Source organism: Scardinius erythrophthalmus (genome assembly GCF_964197995.2).
Source record: "Scardinius erythrophthalmus genome assembly, chromosome: 9".
NCBI classification, from domain to species: Eukaryota; Metazoa; Chordata; class Actinopteri; order Cypriniformes; family Leuciscidae; genus Scardinius; species Scardinius erythrophthalmus.
This window is the reverse complement of record NC_138229.1, coordinates 22,142,326-22,166,027: the sequence shown is the minus strand read 5'-3', so window position 1 is coordinate 22,166,027 and position 23,702 is coordinate 22,142,326. Positions and strand designations below refer to the sequence as shown.

At 36.5% G+C, this 23,702-nt stretch overlaps 1 protein-coding gene across 4 annotated transcripts; it reads right to left on the bottom strand.

The window, feature by feature from the left end:
- Nucleotides 1-1,361: 1,361 nt before the first annotated feature.
- crtc1a (CREB regulated transcription coactivator 1a) lies at nt 1,362-23,006 on the bottom strand. 4 transcript variants are annotated; one of them, XM_081374848.1, is made up of 14 exons: nt 22,792-23,003; nt 20,207-20,323; nt 19,011-19,148; nt 18,808-18,869; nt 16,897-16,985; nt 16,662-16,747; nt 16,534-16,577; nt 16,047-16,258; nt 15,016-15,155; nt 14,722-14,898; nt 13,377-13,481; nt 7,880-7,966; nt 4,932-5,112; nt 1,362-3,180 (listed from the first exon to the last, which is right to left on the bottom strand). In XM_081374848.1, the coding sequence occupies exons 1-14, from the start codon at nt 22,915-22,917 to the stop codon at nt 3,029-3,031; spliced, it is 1,716 nt and encodes a 571-aa protein (XP_081230974.1). In that variant the 5' UTR covers nt 22,918-23,003; the 3' UTR covers nt 1,362-3,028. The 4 variants fall into 4 exon arrangements, with proteins under 4 accessions (XP_081230974.1, XP_081230975.1, XP_081230976.1 ...); XM_081374849.1 differs by having other exon boundaries at nt 2,888-3,180; nt 16,662-16,726; XM_081374850.1 differs by lacking the exon at nt 13,377-13,481 and having other exon boundaries at nt 2,888-3,180; nt 22,792-23,006.
- Nucleotides 23,007-23,702: the final 696 nt, after the last annotated feature.

Genomic DNA, 23,702 nt, shown 5'->3' with positions numbered 1-23,702 from the left:
AGATACTGAATAAGTACAATGACGAAGGACCTTTTTTTCGGCATGCTCTCCTTTCTGGACCAGAAATGTTCTGGATTGGTTCAATTCATGGTAACGATACACTATGATCCACAGATGAAGCTTTATAAAAGGTAAACTGGTCTATGGTAAATTGACACAGAAAGGTAACCTGCCTTCATTTCTTAAATATCGGGGGAACTTTCATACTTTCCTAACACTACATAAAAAAGTTGTTTCGGTTTTTTTTGCGCTGACCAAGTATAAAATCATAAATAGACAACAGATACTTTTATCCTTTTCAAAAATACTTGTCTTAGAATAGAAGGCAAAATCGGCCAAACAGTGGGGGGAAATAGACCCAGTGCACTTAACAGTCACTCAGAGGGTAATGAAAAGAATGGGGGGGGGGATGGATTGGGTATCGATTAAAGTGCCAAGTAAATGTAGGAAGTGTTCTCATGTAGTACGTTCACAAATGCAGAACACATAGATAGAGATGTAAAATAAAATATCAAAAAGATAAAAGTGCACAGCTTATCAATCACCAATACTTGTGATGGTCAGACATGCAAAATAAAAATAAAACCACTCACAGCTCAATAGCTCTGAGCCTCTGTACAATGCAGCCTCTTGCAAATGAAATGGAGGGGCCACAATAATGCAGAGGGCAACTATTAAACACATGGAAAGGTACACAAACATCACAGTAACACGAATAATGCTAGTTTCAGTAATATGTTTGGTCCTACAAGTGTCAAAATACATTCTGGTTTAAGCAATGCTGTTCTTTTTGATGAGGCAATCAAATAAAGGAATATAGCAGTAACTGATTACCTGACACATCCTTCCTGTCAATTATTTTACATTTTGAACACACGAAGCATGATCCTCATGAAAACAGTTGTCAGAGACAAAGCACATGTAGGTCATGCTTTTTTATACAGGAAATTTACACAGTGCAATCAGATGCCTTACAAAAAGAATCCCTTACGGAGAATCCAAACGTTTTTCATGCATTAACGGCTTCTCTTTTTTTTCCTTTTTGCTAACAACAGACAAAAAAATAAAAATCCATGTAGCAAGTAAAATTCAGCTGCACGGACTCAGAACCAACAGATGCTGTAAAAGCCGTACGGCTGTTTGAGCCTTTTCTTTAGTATTTTTGTGATCTAGTATGTTTGATTATGCTTTGCATAGATATTAATCCAAATCCGATTATCCCCTTGTACGTAGAGAAGTTTTACACGGATAACAAAATTTCTTATATATATATATATATATATATATATATATATATATATATATATATATATATATATTCAGCATTTCAATAATTTAAACATTAAGATGTTTTCAATTTTGTAAACAAAATTCTCACACTTACAAAAGTGGTTAGAGTATAAAAGTCTGAGGAAAATGAGATAAAGATGAATGTGACAGGATTTAAAAAGAGTAGTAAACCTCCCCTTTTGGGCATTTGATATCACGAGGCTACCAGAAGACGAATGAGAAATTTGCGCCAGAACAACCTCATGAGATACAGCAACTTTTACAGTACCAGAAAACACCTTCAGCAACGGAGAACAAAACGGACAAAAACTGCATCTTCAGTGTAAGGCAGAATCTGGTTATCACAGTGACTAGTTCTGATACATATATGCAAACGACCGCCATGATCACATACTATCTCCATGCGTCTTTTAGAGTAAACCGAAGGAACTTACAAGTAATGTTAAAGTTTGCAGCATCATTTTGACTATACCAGTTACCATGGCTGAGCTTATAGGCCATATTGTAACAGTACATACTGTACACTGAATATGTAAAGTCTGTTGATTTAAAACACCACCATTTCACGAAAAAGTATAAAGCAGTCATTCACTAGTTACTGCCTTTTGAATCTTTTCAAATCATATGACACAGTAAATAATCTCTTTGAATCACATATTGCACATTTTAAATGGATAGTTCACCCAAAGATTAAAGTTCTGTCATCATCACCTCATGTTGTTTCAAAACCTGTACGACTTTCTTTTTTTGTGGAACACATAATATAATAAAGTCTCAGTGTATGTGGCCTTTTCTCTCTCTCTCTCTCTCTCTCTCTCTCTCTCTCTCTCTCTCTACAAAGTCAATGGGGTCCAAATGTATTGGTTTGGAACTCATTGACTCATGGACAAAAACATTTCTTCAAAATATCGTCTGTTTTGCACAGAAAAAGTCATACAGGTTTGGATCAGCATGACGGTGAGTCAACGATAAGATTTTCATTTTTGGGTGAACTATCCCTTTTAAACTGTATCAAATGTGTCTTTTGATATTAGGATTTCCAGTTAGACACTTTTCAACTAGATTAATTTGATCATCTTGAGCCACATTAGCACTGTACAGCTATCTGAGCACGGTTAGACGAAACTAGACATCTATAAAACATTACAATCATATGTTCAGACTGCACTGAAGTACATTAGTGTTCATGTCTAAAAGCCCTTAAAATGGGGAGGATTAACACTCCTTTTTAACCATTACTGCTCTTAAAAGCAAGAAACATTTGCGTAGGAAAATGAATCAGATCATGACAAACAATGCTTTTGGTGATATATGCATGTATAAAAGTGCATAAAATAAATATTTGTAGTAAAAGAAAAAAAGGAAAGTAACAGGCATGTACGGTGTGCATCAGGAGGAGGAGGAGGAGGAGGGGCTTCTACAGGAAATGAAATGGAAGAACACATGATTGAACCACGAGGGATCGTATGTAGTGTCACATTCTCTCACATAGAGCTAAAGGAATCCATGTTTGCTGAGGTGTGAGTGTATTATCCTAAGAAATGATGGGCTGCTTGCTCAAAAGGTCGAGGCAGCACTGCTTTGCCATTTTTCCCTAGCATGTGGTGGCAACATTCTCAGCAATCTCTTCCCAGAGGATGGACTTTGAGAAACAGGGTCAAGTGTCCTACAGACATGCTGCTCCCTCTTAATCACACCGATCTCAAAGAAGGACAAATGAACATCATATACCTAAAGATTACAGCCTGTCCATCCGGAAAGCGTCTTCTGTTGCGGGGTCGGCCAGAACCATGTCTGGATCGTTGAGCATGTGCAGGCCGTCCAGAGTCAGCGGATCGATTTTCAGCTCATCCAGGGGGAACTGGGAATCTGCGTCAAAGCTCATGTCACCTGTTAGGGAGTTGGACAACTCTTTGGATAGGCTTGGAGGAGACTTTATTTATGCTTAATATAATAGGGTCAACTTTTAGAGCAGGGGTCTCCAACACACTACAAGTAGCTTGTGGCCTGATTCGAGGTAGTTCGCCAAGACGTACTTTTCATCCAATCAGAGTGAGCTAAAATTGACAGGTGTCTCACTCCCTCCAATGCAAATCAAGTATTTATTTGACACATCGGCCATGAGGTTATTTTTTTTTTATTTAACATGCAGATGCAATTACAACATAACAGAATAACAACCAACAATAGAAAAAAAAAATACCGGGACGGCGAAGTTTCAACCAAGCATGTCATCACGCTTACACGTCTACAAGGCAGTATTAGCTACAAAACTTGGTTTGTATCAGGATGAGTAAAGACAGCATTCAAGCAAAAAAAAGTCAATTAAAAAAAACATACGATTTTCATGAGGAATGGGACATGTTGTTTTTTGTTTTAATGTTGGCGAAAGATGCTTGTGCCTAATTTGCGGCGCTAGTGTAACAGACGTATGCCAGTGAGAGCTGTGCGTGTAAACCTCACTCCCCGAATCTCAAGAGGCGCTTTATCGACTGACGCTAGAGACTGTGGTCTTTAGCCTCCTTGTTAGAGCGCCGGGTTCGAGTCCCGCTTAGAGCGAGCAGTTCGAATTAAAACCGTATTTGATTATCGTTATCTGAAAAACTTGCGGTAAAAACTGGCCAGCCTTAAGGAAAGTTAAACACAGTCTTGCACAGGCACAGCATGGAGCGTAGGTTTAGTTTTGTGTGAAAACATGACGGAAGACTGAGTGCTGAGAGGAATTACATGAAAGAATGTATGAATTATATGAATGTATCTCTAAGGGGGAACCAACTGTCTTCAGAAAAGTTTCGATAGCATTTGCTTTTCATCTTCCCTCCGTGTAATGCCTAATAAAGTAGTGTTTATAAGCGCAGCTGCTTTGTTTACAGAGGTTACCAGGGAAACAGCTCTATTTCTGCTGTTCCATAAGCAGCACCTACTGTCAGAAAGTGGACTTACATTTTCATTCAGCCTGTCTGACATTTTTGTTCAGACCAATGTGAAAATCAGACCAATTTCTTTTTACATTTTAACCGGTAGATGGAAATTCAGCAAATGTGCGTCCGCAAAATCTCAACACTTCAGATAATAACGCAGCCTATGTTAAATTGTTTATGTTTATGAATTGTTTATGGAGCAGATAGATGCCTATAATTGATCATTTTGACCTTTTCATTAAAATGATTTAATGGCTGATATGTGAGTTTTATCATTTTCTAAAACTTTTTTTAAACTTTATTTTATATTATACTACATTATACATGTAGTACAGGTTAGTAGATAACATGTTATGTTGTAAGGCACCCATATGTTATACGTTTTTATTAGAATGTTTATGCAACCAAAAAGTGTATAGTGCCGTTAATTTTATTTGTTAGTCGGTTTTCGGCATAAAACTTTAAATGACTTTAGTGTGTCGTAGCAGTACTTTTTAAATGTTTCCAGCACATTTAACAATACCGTGATAACAGTGATCATTTTGGTCACTATGATTGTGATATGGAATTTTATAGTAGCTCTCAAATGAAATGAAAGGTTGGAGACCCCTGTTTTAGAGGGACCTCTGTGATGCAAGACTTCACGGCAGCATCATCAGCACATGTACAACAAAGGATCATGCAATATTATGCAATCTCTAACTGGGGCAGGTGCAATACCTGTGAGAATGATGTTGGGGATGTTCCCATGGCTGCTGTAGCTTAGCTGCTGCATATCCTGCAGGTTGCCGTGGCACCCAGTGAGGTTGAGCATCGCAGCTTGAGAGTAGTTTAGAGTGGATCCCTCACTGTACAGACTGTTTGAGCTGATGGAATTCTCAATCATGTTGAACTGCTCCAGCTAAGGAATCAAAACAAACTCAATGACTATAAAGTGAAGGTTGAAGGAGACAGTCAAAGGAAAGAAACATACCGTTCTTCTGTTAAGATAAAAATGAAAATACAGTCCTTGTCACTGGGTATGCACAAACCAAAAACAAAAGACATTTAGCATATAATCACATTTATTAAATGCAGTAGCATTTAATTTTTCTTTTTCTTTTAATATATATTAGACGCAGCACAAACCGTTTTCAACACTGATGATAATAAGAAATGATCCTTGAGCAGCAAATCATCATATTAGAATGATTTCTGAAGGATCGTGTGACACTGAAGACTGGAGTAATGAGGCTGAAAATTCAGTTGTGTCATCACAGAAATAAATTACACTAAAAAATATATCAAAATAGAAAAAAGTTGTCAATATTTATATGGAAATATATTTATAAATATGGAAATTGTAATATTTCAAGTAACTTTTCTTTTTTATCAAATAAATGCAGCCTTTGTGATCATGAGAGACTTCTTTCAAAAACATTTAGAAAATCTTACCAACCCCAAACTTTTGAACTGTAGTGTTTATATACACCGTACTTAACAGATACATATACATACACAGATACATATACTTAACAGAACATATACATACACACACACATACATATACATTATTTAATTACACGCATTATTTAATGAGTCATCACATATCGCAATTTTCTTCAATATCGCACAGCCCTAATATATATATTAGTGCTGCACGATATTGAAGAAAATTGCGATGACTCATTAAATAATGTGATATTCGATATTCGATAATGCTTAAAGTGTGTAAAATAAACTTAAATTATCTTTAAAATATATTGAAAATTATATAACCTACATGCATGTTTCACATTCTTTTTATGACAAGAAAACATCCCTACAACTTCTGAAAGCGAACAGCAGTGTTTTACTGTAGCATAAGTAGTGTTATTTTAACATCAGTGTAAACCACAGGTTTTAGGGTTTCAGGTAGGCCTACATTAGATTTATTTAACAACAGAAACTGAATAATCAAATGTAAAATAAAACACTGCTTAGTTTTCACTGTATGAACTAACTATAGGCTATACTGATTCTTATTAAAGCTACAAAAGTTATTCAGCCAAGAGCAGTGATTTTCTCTTTGTCTTTTGTTCATGACCCCAGTTATTGCAAGCCGTTGCGATATGCGTATTGCGATATATACATTTGCAATATTTCGATATATTGTGCAGCCCTAATATATATGTATAGATCTGTAGACCTCAAGGCATTTTGAGGACACAATATCGTAAGGTAAGTAACATTAACTAATGTTACAATCTCCACTGTAGTTGTCCACTAGTAAAAACAGTTTTATCACTATCAGTGTACGACAGCAAACATATAACGTTACCTCACGAAGTTAGCCATCAGTCTCCATTGCTTATATTATTGATTATACCAAATTGCAGGGGTGGCCCGCAATACCTACCTACACGATAGATTGGTATAAATGTGAAAACCAGTATAATTTTGTATCATCGTTTACGATTGCGGTCTAACAGACGGTGGTTTTCAAATTTTTACCCTTATTTTCAGATCAAATTAGACCTTCATAACAGATTGCAAGGAGATCACCTGGCAGCCAGCTTGAGGGTCTCCATCAATGGGCCAAGCCCAGAAGAATCCAATGATAAAAAGGCTTTAGAACTGTTTTTCTCATGAGTGTTGTTCAAATTCAGGGTTATTTTTATTGTCTATTTGCCAATAGGAATTGTAGAATAATAAATGAAATAAATATGTATTACAGGCCCCCAGTCATTACTCTAGAAATTAATTAGTTCAAAAGTAACATTTTTTGATACATATTTTAATGGTTCAAATGTATACTCTACATGTTTGACCATTATAAACTATCATTTACTATATGTTGTGTAATGTGCCCAACCATCACCATTCATATCTATGCAACCAGTAAATAAATTACTAAAGCACAAAATTGTTTACAGGAGAACAAATTTCTTCATTGATCTAGTTACTTGATTTTGCTCTCAAAATGCTATGTCCCAGAACATCCCTTTCGTGTCTCTTATGTGCCACTACTAAAGAATAGCTCACAGGAAACCCTACACTTGTCATAAAGCTTTCAGCTGCCCTCTAGTGGCTTGTACATGTAAAGAGCAGGGTAAGAATTGTTCCTGGACAGGTTAGTTCTTCACATATTTCTAGTATTACAGATTTTCTCCATTTCTAATCTCCTGAGAGAATGCTTAGATCCTCCTCCCAGCTATCACTGTTTGTTCTTAAATCTCGACTTAAATCCAAGGGTGACAGGGCTATCTCAGTTCTTGGTCCAAAGCTCTGGAATTCCTTATCTTTTTTCCATTAGATCATCCCCTACGCTATCCATATTTAAATCATCTCTAAAAACAAATTTTTCTCAGGCTTATGCTTAATCCGATTACAGTTTTAGTTTTAACTGTTTTATTTGCTTGATGATGTTTTGTATTAAATCTATTATTTTCTGATGTTTTTCTTCTGATATATTTTATTAGTATTTAAATGCCATTGTATGATGATATTTTGTTATGTCTGTTGTGCAGCACTTTGGTCAGCATTCATGTTGTTTTAAGGTGTTATATAAATAAATTTGACCTTGACATATTTAGATGAACAGAACTAAAACTTTATATGTACTGTCTGTATGTGTCTTAAAAATTCCAGATGGGCTGGAGCAGCTAAAGTACAATTCAACTTATTTATACTGGACATAGTGGCCTCACCTGCTGAGACAAAGCGCTGGTCTGCCGAGGAGACAGCTGCTGGTCGTAAAAGGCATCACCAAAGACACTTCCGAGAATGGACGAGTGCTAAAATGAGAACATATTATTATTAAATCACCATCCATGAAAAGGCAAAAGATAATCAATACAGATCACTGACTATCACAAAGGCCTTAAAATAATATTCCCAGCCCATGACAGGATCAAAATCAATAGAAAAATTGACATTCAGCGTCAATTCTGTATCACCATGTTTGACGAAGACATTTTGGCTAATTTCAAACACAAAAACATGTTGCACTGTATGGAGATATCACACCTTGTTAAAGCAACAGATAAGCAAAAAGCTAAACCTAACCCAGTATCTACAAGAAAGAAACAGAAAAAAAAAAAAAATCACATAATGCACATCACTACAGTCATATTCTCTAACTCAGTTTGTGATAATATTTTTGGAATGGCTTTTAGAGACAAAAGGAAGAAGCAGATATTAAGACAGAGCAGATACCCTGTTACATATTGTATAAAACTCAATGTTGCATTTTAGGTCTGGCCTATAATAACATGCATATAGTACAATATTGATTTATATTAATTAGATTGCAGAGCCATTAAAAATAATCATTATTAATGATTTATAGAGTAATTTAGTTTTATATTAAAGCTGCAGTTTTTCCTCTTTGTCGCCATCTCTGTTCGAAATCTGCAATTGCAGTTATTCGCGGAATTATCAACTTTACGTGGGTTGCACTGCGCGGATGAATCCAATGTTTTGAGGAGAATGTACGGCTGTCAGTCACCGCGCCGGTGTGGATACTGTCATGACCAACATAAGAATTTTTCACCGGAAAATGTCATCTGAACAAGTAGCCTAAGTAATATCCACTTTTGTTCTGACCAACTAAGAAAAGGAAAGAAAAAAAAGCATTGCAGTAAATCGCGCTGATTAAATCTAACGATCAATCATATCACGTCAAACCGTGCAAATTATACTTTGTTCTCAAGTTGTTAATGTTAACAACATCAGCACTGCGCGACTACATTTAATGCCCTTCCGATATTTATCCTTGTTTTCGCATGGGCCCGGATGCAGTCTCTTTTTTTCTGTAGCCACTCCGAACGAAGTCCGAAGTCTTTTGCATTTTGCAACGGGTGAATCTAGTTGTCACTGCTAGTGATTGTTGTTTGAACCTTTCTGGATCCGCTATCAAATTGATGAGTTTATCAAGTGCTGTGAGAAAAGGCCATAATTCTCCACCTCCAACATCCTCAAACGCAATATAGCCTAGCCGAGACACCTTCTTCTACAGATGTGACGTAATGACGCAAAGACATGCTCGAATTTCCCGCGAAAATCCACCAGTACCACTGGAATTAAAAACATTATTACAAGCTTACCTTTTTGAATCGAGCTAAGGCAAGCAGATAGTTTTGAACACTGGTTGGTTATGTACTTGAGCACTCAAATTTCTTTTGGATAATTTTTAACCCAAAAAAGTTACGGACTGCAGCTTTAAAAATTTTATCTTAAAGCCAGTGTAGGCAAGTTAGCATTGAAAGCATAAGATCCCACCCTCCCTTTAGAGTGTCACCAAAGCCACACATGAACGCACACAGCAAATTCTGCAAAGCATCATGAGATGCCGTTAAAAACCTCATGTCTCAAAGCTCATTACATTACAATAATAATAAACGTAAAAAACTTACAGAGCTGCACTTGTACCACCTGACTACTACAGATTGATTTCGGTATTGACCGTGTTGCCTTAGAAACGCATAAATCACAGCTCAGTGTAGAATGTCACGGTTTGCCATCTCTTAATTACAGGTAATTACGACATGGCGTGAACGCAGCATAAGCTTGTCGTTTTAGTTCAGGAGGGACTGTAAATGGTGTTTTCGGCGCTCGGTGACTCTGTCTACAACTGCGTCCGGAAGCTTAGGTAGCTGACTTGTTGCATCGCTGCAAGTGATGTCAGGCAATGACTTTGCAGGCAGTATTTGTGCATGAATGTACCTCATGAAACAGCTTTAAGCTTTATGCTTCAACTCAAATGACAAGGAAACTTGTATTTTAGAAGCAAATTACCAGCCCACATTCACCCTCTCGAACGGCACGGTTATTGAGAGCGTAGTTGAAGCGAGAAAACGCACCAGGTTCCGAAACAAACGCTCCAAACGAGCCAGGTTTGAAAACGGCCTATGTGGAGCGATCGCCGCTGCTGCACGCACCAGTATTCTGGAGGGTTTGGTTATAAAATAAAAATGAAAACACGTATTGACAGAGAAGGGGATAATAATATTTTCATAGAATTATTTAATATGCATTTGTTTTAATAAAATATTGTTAAACTCCTGAAACCAATAGTGGAAAGTTTTTTTAAAAATCGGATCTTCTCAGATCCATTCGGTAAAAAAACACATTTACAATATATCAAGACCCAACCCGTGTCCAGGGCACTCATCAAAGTTTTGGACCCGATCCGGCTCGGGTCTCACTCTGAGTTTTCAAAAATGTTTGGTCCTGAAACTTCCACAGAAGATACATGTGCATTTTTTTTAAATATTTAGACCACTTCTTTTATTGATTGCTCTCAGGATGTAAAAAGAGTTTCAACCAGTATAACAAAAAGTGTTTATGAAAAACATTGCCTACCCTAACTTTAATGTAATATTGTATTTTTTAAACACATTTTTGTTTTTTCACAAAAACACAGTAGCACCTCAATGCAGTACACAAGATCCGAGGGGAGGAGTCGGATCTTATATAAGGGGTGGAGATTGGTAGGTTTAGGGGTGGAGATGGGTAGGTTTAGGGGTGGGTTTAGGGATCAGGGGGTGGAGACGGGTAGGTTTAGGTATATGTAAGGTGGGAGGAGTTGGATTTTATCCAACTCCTCCCCCTGGATTTTATGCTCTGCATTGAGGACCATCTCCAAAAACAAGGAGAGGTCTGCACTCTATTCTAATTTTTTTTTTGGCTAAAACTCTTAATTCTCTTGCTCCAAAATAATAAAAGATTCTTAGAAAATACATTTTTCAGAGTGAGGCCCTCTTCTTAGATTTTTGGCTGATTGCTCGCAGAGATGTAAAAAACTAATTCTAACAATATCAAGTGCTAGCAGATACAGGGAGTTAACCCTAAAACAGGCAACGTGACTCACGAGTCACATAGTTTTTATTGTCTTTTTTGGGGCCTAAGAATGATTTTTTCATCAAATCCTTGTATCATTTATCACAGCCTGGTCTGTCTTGAGTATGCTGGTCACATGATTTGCTTCGAGTTTTTTGTGATAAATTAGTCAGCCTGACCTAAATCCAACATGGCTACCGGTGGTGCAGGACATTCAGATTTTGAGGAAAGTAAATATATATTAAACTTACTTTTCTTCTGGAAAAATAATAATAATACTGCTAACATCAATTGTGAACATTGTCTTAAAGTGCTGAAGAAGAAAATTAATTAATATGTTGTTCATGTTGTTATTTAGCACGTTTTGAAATATATGTGACTCCTGAGTCACGTTGCCTGTTTAGGGTATAAAAAAGGGATTAACTCTAATTTTGACTATCTGTGTATTTTGAGTTTTTAATTCACTATATTATAATTAAATCCTAATCTAATCATGACAAACTATATATCGTTGGAAAGGTCTAAGACTCCTAAATAGATATTCTAGCTCTGTTTTTTGTTACGAATTATGTAGGAACAGTAATAGATGGATTTATTGACAAGAGTGCACCTCAAAAAATCTACATCATAACAGGAGTTCTGGCGTTTGTCACAAAAAGTCGATGCACACACTTTTAATAATTGAAACTTTGCTTTTCATGCTTAAAGTTCATAATAAAACATATAATCTAGTATTTGTCAATAAAAAATGATGAAATAATATTATCCTCTAAAAAGCATAACATATATATATATATATATATATATATATTATCCTCTAAAATATAGTATTATCTTTTTATCACCTTTTTTATTACATCACATATTTTAGTAGTTATCATAAATTAGGTATCATTTGAAAGCTTACAAACTCAGAATTCATCCTGTGAAAACCGCTTTGAAATTGGACGTTGCGTTACCATAGAAACGGTAGTCTAAATTATTTTCTCTGGCTCCACCCCTTTTGGGCGTAATCATGTTTCATAATTTATGATCAAAACCTTTTCTAATCTTGACAAAATATTGTCAGAAAGGCCTGAGTCTCAAGGTTTGATATTTTGTGACAGAAGTGATATTTGGACAGAAATGAATTAATTTGTTACAGCAGAATGCATACAATTAAATTCAATGGAATGTATGTCAACCGGTGGCTATTTCTGGTATTACGCCTAAACAGAATCTCATGGGAACTTCAAGTTTTGTGATATCAACTTCAAATTTGGAACAAAACATGGTTAGATATATGGCTTTGATTTTATATTAATTTTAGAGTAAAAAATATTTTGTAAAATAGATATTTTATATAAATGAATATTAAGTACAGTATATTTGATTTACTGTAAATTTAAACTTCCATAACTTTTTCATACTTTCATTTTTTTTTAAGTGCTTTCACTTCAGCAATAATCTGCAGAGTGTTTTCTTTAAAACAAGACCAAACTTAGGTCTATACCCAAAAGCATTCTTGAATTACAACCATTTAAGTTTGAATAGTGCATTTTAATGTCCATTCTCAAAAAGGGGGTGACAGTTAAGGGGTTAAAGTACCATTTTTATGGTAACGCAGGGTCCGATTTCAAAACAGTTTTCACAGGCTTAATCTTGAGTTCGTAAGCTTTCGAATGATATATAATTTGTAAACATTAGATCAGGAGAAGTATAGGATATAATTGTTTTAAACATGCAATGGCAGTTACAGTTATAGATTTGGTCCTTTTTTTATACCCTAATCAGGCAACGTGACCTGGGAGTCACAACTCATAAAATCCAAAATATATCAAATATTAAAAAAATTCTTTTGGATATGTTTTACTTAAGTCCAGATGATATAAAAAATTACATGAAATTATTTTTTGCTCATCATTTTCTACTCTTGCCTGTTTAAGGGTTAAAGACCCCTGAATTACCAAGTCAGATACAAAGAACTATCCAAAAGTCTAATTTCTCATTATTACTCTCTAAATCTGCACGTCATTAATTCAAAGCATTAACATTTCATTTAAAAATACATTTTAAAGGACAATAATCTTGTGTCAAACTGACACAATCAGCAGTTATGCTCAAAATGCACAATATCAACGTGATCCGGTGAGAGGATATGTAACAGCAATGGCACTTTCAATGAAACTGGCCTATATCGCTACTCAGCATGATACACAGAACGACGAAGTGGTGCTCAGACACACAGCGAAGCAGCCAGGATCAGAGAGACTGGGAGACACGACTGGACTAGGACACACAGAGCGGCTAAAGGGACAGGCTCCAGATCGGCTCCAAACAAAACAAACTACAGGGTGGAAGCAGCGGCTGCTGGGTTCGCCTTACTTGAGGCGAGCCCCCCGGTGAGAAGCCTTGATTGGAGACCGGAGAGGTCGGAGACTGATTGGCCGAAGACCCCACCCTACAGCGGTACTGCTGGAGGGAAGCAGCCTATATGGAACAACACCAAGTTAGACCAACGGAGCCCCTACAGGGGACCTCTGAGGCTTTGGCCTGTGGCTCCCAATTTAGTCAGGAAATAATTTACTACAATGTCTCTGATTATTTGGCCATTTAAACTGTTCAGTCTTTAATTGATAGTACCAATACTGTCAAGACTGAGGAGATGTTTAAAACAGAATAAGCTGAGAACTTAAATGAGAAAGAAAAAACACTGCTTGTTGAAATTGAATGTTTACACTACCAGTCAAAAGTCTGGACATGTATAATTTAAATGTGTTTTTCATTATTTTAAAATCCCTTCTAAAGGCTTATCCCTGCATTCTTTATTAGTTCTATAGATAAAATAAATAAAAAAAATTATCATAAAAGAAAAAAAGTCTCATGCTTATTAACTAGGCTGCATTTATTTGATTAAAAAAAAAATAAAAAATAAAAGTAAAACAGTAATATTGTGAAATACTATTACAATTTACTATACCTGCTTTCTGTTTTATCATATTTTAAAGTGTAATTTATTCCTCTGATGGCTAAGCTGAATTTTCAGCATCATTACCCCAGTCTTCAGTGTCACATGGTCCTTCATAAATCATTCTAATATGCTGATTTGCTGCTCTAGAAACATTTCTTAATATTATCAGTAGAAAACAGCTGCTTTTTAAAAACTTCTGATATTTTTTTCAGGATTATTTGACGAATAGAAAGTTGAAAAGAAAAGCAACATTATGTACTTACTGTCACTTTTAAATCAATGTAATGCATCATAGCTGAATAAAAAAACACTTCTGAATGGTAGGGTAATTTTCTTTTTTTTAGTGTTATTTTTCTTTATGTTTTTAAATGGATAAAGATGGACCAGAAGGTATGGAAGTCATATCTCACAATTGTGACTATATCACAGTTTTTGTTTTTTACGAAATTGTTTGTAAAATTGTGAGCATGAACAGGTTGTGCAGAGGGAAAGGGAGGTGATTTAAAATAATCTAAAATATAGGACAATTTTCATATATGTATATATTTTTTTATATATATTCTCTATTATTAGTTTTTTTTACATTTGTGTATAATGGGTAGGTATGCCCAAACAGTTGACTGGTACTGTATTTGTGATAATTTTGAAAGTCATTTAGTGCCCTGTATGATCTTATTGACAGACCGTACATACCCAGTATCTAGAAATGCACTGCAGCTCTATGGATCTGCAGCTCTAAGTGCTGAGATGTGGTCTTACCGTGTTAATATCCATGCCCACAGAGGTTTGCGTCTGGCTTCCTGAGACAGGTGGCAGCTGGGTGTTCTGCTGGAGCTGAGGAAGTCCACCCACAGTCTGTGTCTGTGTGGACGGCTGACTGAAGAAAGCATACTGAGCCAACTGCTGCTCAAGCGTCATAGCATCTATCGCCACCTCCTATTTACCATAGGTCCAGATTGAGACAGTCTATTAGCATCTCAGTAAGTAATGTTCCTCCTGTAACACCACCTTAAATCTGTCCTTCTCAGCAGCTGGAGGTATGAGAGCTGTTACCTGTGCTGATAGAGAGAGCGGAGGAGAGAGGGTGGGTGACAGCTGCTGAAGACTCGGATGCTGCTGGGAGTCTGTGTTAAGGATCAGAGGAACTACATTCTCATGCCGGCGCTGAAAGCTCACTGTCGCTGTGGACTGGGCTGAAAAAACATGTCACACATCAAATGCTGAATAAATAGATCAATAAATATATAAATCCTAATAATTTTCAATACAAGTGAGAAAATCCATTCATGTATGATATCATTAAATTGGAAATATTAGACACTTGCAGACACCGTTATTAGTTTTACCCAGAAAGAGAGACAAAGGGGCATTAATAGATATTATTTAATACAATATATCTTGCCCACAAATGTTCAAAAAGTGTCAAGGTTAGTCCTCGTAATCATCATTAACGAGTATCATGACAGTAACAGCACAGGGCATCTTTACACACAGTGCATATCCTAATTCATATCCAATTTTATCAAATAGGAATTGTGAGTAAAAACATTTGTTAACACTTTACTTAAAGCCCTTAAAAATGTATTCATAATGTAAGATTTAATGCATTATCTTTTTATAAATAATTGTAACCAAAGTTAAAACGCGTTATTATATTTGCAGATTCCTTGTTACATCTGAAATTGGTTGTTTGTCATCTGTTTTAATGCATTATACTTTAATAAGGTGTGTTCAATGAATAGATAAGTATTATAATGTATTATACTTTTATGATGTATTATATACAAAGGCTTTAAGTAAAGCGTTACCAAACATTTAGTTTAAATCCTTACCCAGTAAATTACAAATGCGTGGGAAAATTTGTAAATTCATTGGTCTAATATGAGTGGGATCCCTGAAGAACATCCAGCTATTAAAATTTCTGGAACTGTAATTTTTTTTAAAACTTTAATTAGAGATTCTTTTCAACTTTGTCATTACAGCAGATGTACCAGAGGAAACCTATTAGCCTAAGTGGTGGGGACCTCCGAATACTGGTCAATGGGGAGAACCACTGTCCTAATGTGTATGCTTGTCAGAATCACCTTGGCTGGCAGACGTCAAGCCCATGTGAGTGTTGGACAGGTTGCCAGTGCTGTTGGAGGCACTGAGAGAGGATGAGGAGTCATCAGGGTCCAGAGGTGTGGGAAGAGGAGGGGGAATCTGGATGTTGGTCAGGTCTGGCAGAGAGCCGCCCGTGTTGTGTGCCACTGGGCTTAGAGATGAAGTCATTTCCTGATCTGGAGATGGAAATATGCTGGGGAAATGACAGAAGGGACATTAAAACGAACCGGGATAAATAGATATGTCACCATAAAAAGCCCATTATACTGATTATGATATGATAAAACAAGGCTGCTATAAAGGAGTAGGTCTGTCTAGATAGCTGTTGGGTTGAATAATAAATGGATAATTGTTTGCTCAAATGAATCTTTGACTCTCCAAATTGAATGGTCCTTCAATATTCACCTATCCTCTACTTTTTTTAACTTTATCAGCTTCAAAAAGAAAATACGATGAAACCACACTTACTTGATTCCAGGTATTTTGTTTGACTTGTGCCTTGGTGAAGTATTCTATGAAGAAGAAAAAAACGACAAATAATTCGTTGATAAAAGATCACATGAAAACCATAGTAAAGAAATCTATTTTAAATGTACCTTTTTGTGATCCCATATCAGCTTTTGACATTCTTTGTCCATGTCACTTTCAGCTTCCCCTGTTCCTGGCATAGTGAGAAGAAAAACTAGTACATAGAGAGGGATGAAATTATACGCTGAAACAAGTGTGGGGAAAATTCTACAGGATAAAGTTCACAGCAACCTTTAACCTTCCATTAGATCATAGATGAGAGCATTTAATAAGATCATAAATAAAACAAAATAAAATAAAAACCTTGTTTTGGCTGAAAATCTTGAGACCCTCCTGCAAATGCATCTTGTGGGTTCAAAGTGCTCTGGTGCAGGGCAGAGTCTGAGTTGGTCCTACAGAACAAGCACAAAGAAATTCAAGAATCACATGATGTAAAAGTCTCATCTAACTAAAATTACAAGATTATATTGTACCACACATGCTGATTCAAATGCACAATAGTGGTTAGAAGGTATAAACAAACATTTGATAATTACTGACATTAAATAAGCAAACTACTTTTCAGTAAGATATCTTAGAAAATGTTACCATCACATTTTTAACTGTAAAAAAACAAAAATAAAAAGTAAATAAAATCATACAGGATGCTCTTTCATTTTAAGAAGCTATTAAGGATGATCATATTTTTATTGCAATATTAGTATCAAAGGCCATATTCATGGTAAAAAAAATCATAAAACAAATAACACACAATTTACAACTAATGGGGCTGTATGTAAGATTTTTCATGTGTTAATCATTTTTTTTTGTATTGCCAATGTGTAATTTTAATGACCTCATCTGTCAACATAATGCCGGTGAATAACTGAGCTTGTGCACTCATATCCACATCTCTATGATCAGATGCTTTCTTAACTGCCACTTTCTCACCGGGCTTGTATCATAAATGTTTAAAAACTGCTCTCTTTTTTATTTTATATTGCCTGCACATACATTCACTGGCTTCCACGGCAGATCACACTATAAATAAACGCGTAATCACTTACTTTAATGTTCTCCGTGTTTACTTCTGTATGGCAGCGTGCTGCGTGACGCCTTTTTAATTGTTCTTTTGCGCATGCGGGTCAGTTCAGGACCAGGATCGGTTCACAATCTGATATTGGCCACATTTAAAACAACAATGTGAACAGCTAAACTAAAATTAGAGATTAAGGAATTAAGCACTAAGGATCGCAGTGTGAACGTAGCCTAAAAGTTGCTCTCAGCAGCCTGGAAGCGTTTGAATGTTCGTTAACAGAGGGCTATATCGCTGCAAAGGTACTAAGCGGAGAACGAAAAAGAATTTCGGCATGAGTATATCGGGGCTCACATTCAGTTTCTTGTACGTTATGCCAGCTACAGACTGTGCGATTAACCCTATAAGATCATTACAATTCACACTGTACGACATGGATCTAATAAACTTAAGTAATGCATGTAGACGGTACGATGATGACACCTATTGAATCGTAGGGTATGACGCAAGTTAGTATAGAAAAATAAAACGTCATCAGCATGAGCTAGTGGTAAACAAAACAAATAGAGAAAGATTGGTGGTAAGTAGTTTTAGCGCCATGTCGCGTTGATCAATACGTTATTTCATGTTGCATTTTTATTGGCTAGTCAGTAGACGTAGGTCGTAGCAGCAATCACATTGTGAGATGATCATGCTACATTTCTGACGCTGTCAGAAAATTATCGCCGGCTAACTTTGTAGGACCGTGACTTTGTTCGTAAGACCGTGACAAAGGCTGTTTTTGAACCTCTCTCACTGTACTACATAGGACCACATTTCAGGAGCCACAACCACAGAAATCGCCACGATTGGGCATCTTTCGTCTGGGAAAGTCCAAAATCCTACAATGTGTACCGGGCATTACAAGTGCACGGGTGCGAGCACAGCCAATAATTTGATGGCTGCAGTTCACTTAATGGCGGTGTCGCTAAAAAACAAGAGTTTCTGAATTCTAGCCTACATACAGCCCCTTTAAACAAATTAAAAATTATAATGTTACAATAACAACTATATAAACTATATCGGAGTTTATTATTTGAGCTATCAAAGAGCAATGAAGAATAATTATTGACATGCAATTTTAACAGCTATCTAGATTATTAGTCCAGCACATACAGTATGTACAATCTTTAGCAGACTGTGTGAGTATAAACTCTCACCTCCTCCAGCTGGTATCAGGTGGTGGTGACAGATACACAGAGGCATATGGACAGCTATCAATGTGAGATTCAGCATTAAGGACTTCATAATGCCAGTATAAGTAAATCACAGAAACTTTGAACAACTATGTTTTTGTATGGCACACAGAGCAAAGCAGTGCAATAATTCTGTCTGCATTCATGACTAGACGCATCAAGGATATTTGACGGCCATGTTTGTCCACAGAGAGGGGTCTGCGGTGTGGCGATGTGATGCGATTCCTGTCCCGATAGACCCTGTCCACCAACCCATGGTGACGAGTCGTTCTACTTGTGTCCAATACTGAATTCTGAAAAGGAGTCTGATAAAAAACCAACAAACATGAAGTAGAGCTGCACGATTAATCGTTAAAAGATCACAATTTTGATTCAAACACCCACGCGATCTTATTCCTAAATGACAATGATTTGGCAATGTCTATTAAACCTTTGATAAGTACGATCACAGCGAACATTCAAATCTGTATTGGAGCTGCAGCTGAGCCAGAGAGAGCAGCTGTCATGTATAGGCAGGGCCTATAACTACTTTTTTTTGCCACAGCTGCCAATGGCCAGTGACTTAAGAAACTTGACCTGCCATAAATATTTTTTACCAACCATGAAAATTAATGAATTCATCCTTAAAGTTACAAAAGTTGCAATCAAGAGCAAGAGCAATGAGTGATTGTTCTGTCTTTTGTTGTTTGACTAACATTAAAAAGACAGACATCAGCAGGAACATTAGAATGCTGTCACTTTATGAGCTAACACATGGGTCCAATAGACCAGGGGTTGGCAACCTATGGCACACATGCTTCACAAACAGCCTTTTCAACCACACAGTGTCGTTATTTTTGTGTAATATAGAAATATTAAAATGATCACAGAAGTACTGGGATAAAAGTTTATAGTTTGGATATAAACACTGATGTCTACAGTAGCAATCAAAATAAAGTAAATCACCTTTTGAAAGTAACTTGATGATTCAAATAACGATTAATTACATTGTTACACCAGTAGGTGGTGACAAGTGACTGTTAAAAAATGTATTTGTCATCAAGAGATTTGTTCAAAAACGCTGATTAATCCAGTAGTTAAATTATTTATAAATAATTATAAATTATATAAAAAAAAAATTTTTTTTCAAAATAATTAAATAGACTGCAGTAATTAACATTTTGTCAGGAGCTTTAGTAAATTACATGTTATTTTGTTTAGTTGTCTATTCAGAATTGAGGGAGAATCGTTATCTCTATTTTAAAGAAAAATTTGTGATTCTCAATTTTATCAAGAATCATGAAGCTCTATCATGAAGATAACAGTTCTGTACACAACTTGTTTTCCACACATCTATTCATTCTCAACATCACCTGCTCCTTACCTGAAAGGAAAGGTCAATGGTGGCATTTCCAATTTGATTGACATTTGGCAAAGAGCCGCCATAGTACTGTCCTCGGTTCTGACCGAGCTGTAAATACTGGGTCTTCTGTAACTGTAACTGCAAGACAGAAAACAAACATCCAATCAATAAAACTGTGAGATACTAGTTAAAGTAAAACTGTCCTGCTGTAAACAACATTCAAGGTTCCCAGAAGTGATATTTCTTAATTGAAAAAGAGACTACTTCCAATTATAAGCAAGGACACAAGGAAGGAAACCTTGTAACAATAACCATGACTATATTAACGTCCACACCAACATACATTAACGTTCTGATTATAAGTGTTTTCTGCCGTTATGTCGCCTACCGCTTTATCGGCCACCATATCGGTATCGGCCAATATATATTCATATTTAATGTTATCGTCCTCAGGGCTCTACAGTGCGACCATTTCAGTCACATTTGCGACTTTACTGCGTGCGACTGTCAAATAGTATTTAGGAGTACCAGTGCGACTGACCCAATCAGGCCCGGTGGGGGTGATATAGAGAGCACCCTCAGTTGAAACTAATAATAGCATATTGGCCAAACAGATTTTACAAACGTGCCAGTGTGTATTTGTGTTTGCACTCTGGAGAGCGTGGAGAGAGAACATGTTTTTGCAGCATTGAGTAATGTAGCCATTTACAGTCATATCTGTTGATTTCCTGAACAGAATAGCCAATCAGAGGAGTTTAAGTTAAAGACCACTCACCGTCCAAAATGCTGGAGTATGTACAGTACCGAGTTAAGCAAGCTTGCGAATCCTCTAATTGCAAAAACGTACAGACACGATGTAAATAAAAGATTCATTGTGTAGTGTAGACAACTTCATTGATTATAAGGGAAGTTTGTGAGATTGCGCTGATTTTATACAACAATTCAATAAACATAAAGTTAATATTAAGTGACTCACATTTTAGGAACAGTATGGTCAGATTTTGCTCTATTTCGTCAACGAAAATAGTTCCAGCTGAACCACTGCGCATCTCCAAACAAACACAGGTGTTTCGCTTATGAATGAATCTGCGTTTTAAAACAAATCTAGTGAGTCAGTGATTCAATGACCCATTCATAAAGACTGTCACTTGCTTTGTTCCTGAATGAATCAGCCGTTTGAATGAATCGATTGAATAAACGATACAGTGACAAAGACTTGCTGCCCCCTACTGGCAGTTTTAGATACATTTTTAAAGTATAATTTCTGTTATTTAAATCATTTGGAAAAAAAATTATTCAAAACCTTCTATTTAAAACATTAATCTCATTACATTGTTATCATGAATTCGAATGCATTCATGCCACTTCCACTTCCATGACTATTTTCATTAAATAGTCTGTAAATATACCTACTGTAAACGCCAACTTTTTGTTTTTCTAATTTGGCCAAATTATTAAAGCCAATAAATAATGGATTATTTCCTTCAGCTGAGACACTTCAGATGCGCACTGTTCGCCATGATAGTTTTTAATTGCTTGAAATATGAGTGGAATCACTTTTTTAAAAAAGAGGAAAATACAGTTAAGAGCAACATGTGCAGTGCAAGTCTGTCAACTAGGCTACATAAAATTAGACCTTGTGTGCTTGGGACATGGCTTGTAATGTTGAGACTTTTGTTTTTGTAATCAGGCTCTCAAATTTTATACAATTTTATTTAGATTTATCAGCCAAAATATTGGTTATCGGCTTTCAAATATAAAGAATTACTGGTTTTCGGTGCATCCCTACTTTAAATACTCGAGCCGAATGGATTCTGATTAGCCGTCAATATTTTTTATTGTTCATCGGATGGAAAAAGAGCAGCATTAATACATCACACTGAGGCATACATTATGTTACCATGCGTATGCTGCAGATTTTATATAAAGTTAGAAGCACCAGAATTTAAACAGTAACAAGAGAAGAGAAACAAACAGAAAAACTGTGAGCATAACTTTGAAATGAGTAGTATTTAGTCTTAATCGTGGATGGGATGTTAGTAAAGCAGTGCAGGCTAGGTCTGTGTGATCACAACCCTGTCATCAGTTTGCTGGAGTCCTTATTTTGGCATAAGTGCACAGGGCAATAAAGCTGAACTGAGCTAATAGCCTACATTGTTGTTGATTGCTAAATTATTAATTGAGAGCATGTGAACATAAATACAAACATTGAGGTTTAGCCCTTCAGTAAGAAATTAAAATTTAGCTTTAGAACTCTGGATATGGCCTTGATTAAGTTACAGTCCAGCTATAATTGCTAGAGACTGTAATGTGGCTGTCAAAACACATGCTCAGTCCATTCACACTCATCCACTGCAGATGTGAGCATGGCAACTTTTATAAGGCCTCGTCGTGACCGTCTGTTATTATCAAACATCTCATAACAGCGTCCATTGGAAGGCAATCCATTAATCAACGCTAGAGACAAACGCGCACTAGAGAGGGGCGTTTGTTATTGTTTACGTCCAGACAGGCGGGTTCCGTGCGTGTCGTATCAACATAAATTCTGCCCCGCACCTCGGGCTGCAAACGAATGCTGCAATAAGAGAGAAAACAGACACACTTACACGGGCCGCCCGAGTAATACTCAGGTCTTTCATCACCTCCTCGAACGCAGCTGTCTCTTCCGCTTGCTTCTGGTTGTGTAACGCGATCTTCTCGCTGAATTTTCGCGGATTATTCGAGGTCGCCATGTTTCTCTCCTCCTGAGCTCCGCTCTGGTGGTTCAATGAGACGCTGCTGCGTGCGCGCGTCCGTGCGCGTGGGCGTATGAACACGCACATCTGGAGCGCGCGGGTTCTCCTCGTCTGTTCTATAGCCAATATTCGAGGATTATTATTATGTGTGCTGTGAATGAATGAAGATTAGGAATGGGAATAAGGTGATGCTGATTCTGACTCATTCGGTTCCATAAACGATTCTTTAATACCTTTGAGGAAGAAATATTAGGAAAAAATCCAGTTAGGCTAGGCTATGCACTCAGCAGTCTGTTAATAAATTATGACATTATTCCCGATTTAAACAGATAGGCTATAAAAAAATCAAAATATTGCTAAAGCGTTTTTCTTAGACGTTTCTGCATACCATTATTGGCCCTAACTACAAAATAAAACAAACAAAAATGTAGTAGGCTGGCTACCCTATCATATTTCACTCAATTATTTTCGCAAAAATATAGCCACCGAAAAGTCGAGTCTTTATTAACACACACACACGCACACACAACACAATAGCCATTACCTGAAACAACCTTTGTTCTTTGATGGATTAATTCCTAACTGTTTTGATTAATTAAATAACAGTTTTTTTTATCATAGCCTGATCCATTCGTTCGGGAATCACACTGGTCGCCAAGTATTGTTCATTCTGTAAAAAGAACCGGCGCATGGGAACGGACTACACTTTCTGATCTGTGTTTACTCTGTGTTTAATCAGACTCTGTTGCTGATTCACTTCAACGAACCGACTCTTAAGAGCC

Coding starts and splice junctions, on each gene's coding strand:
- crtc1a (XM_081374848.1), bottom strand. CDS start 22,917: ATGGCGACCTCGAATAATCCGCGAAAATTCAGCGAGAAGATCGCGTTA. Junction 5,113..7,879: donor CCAGCGCTTTGTCTCAGCAG/GTGAGGCCACTA, acceptor TTGATTCCTTAG/CTGGAGCAGTTCAACATGAT. Junction 3,181..4,931: donor CCCCAACATCATTCTCACAG/GTATTGCACCTG, acceptor ACTCCCTAACAG/GTGACATGAGCTTTGACGCA.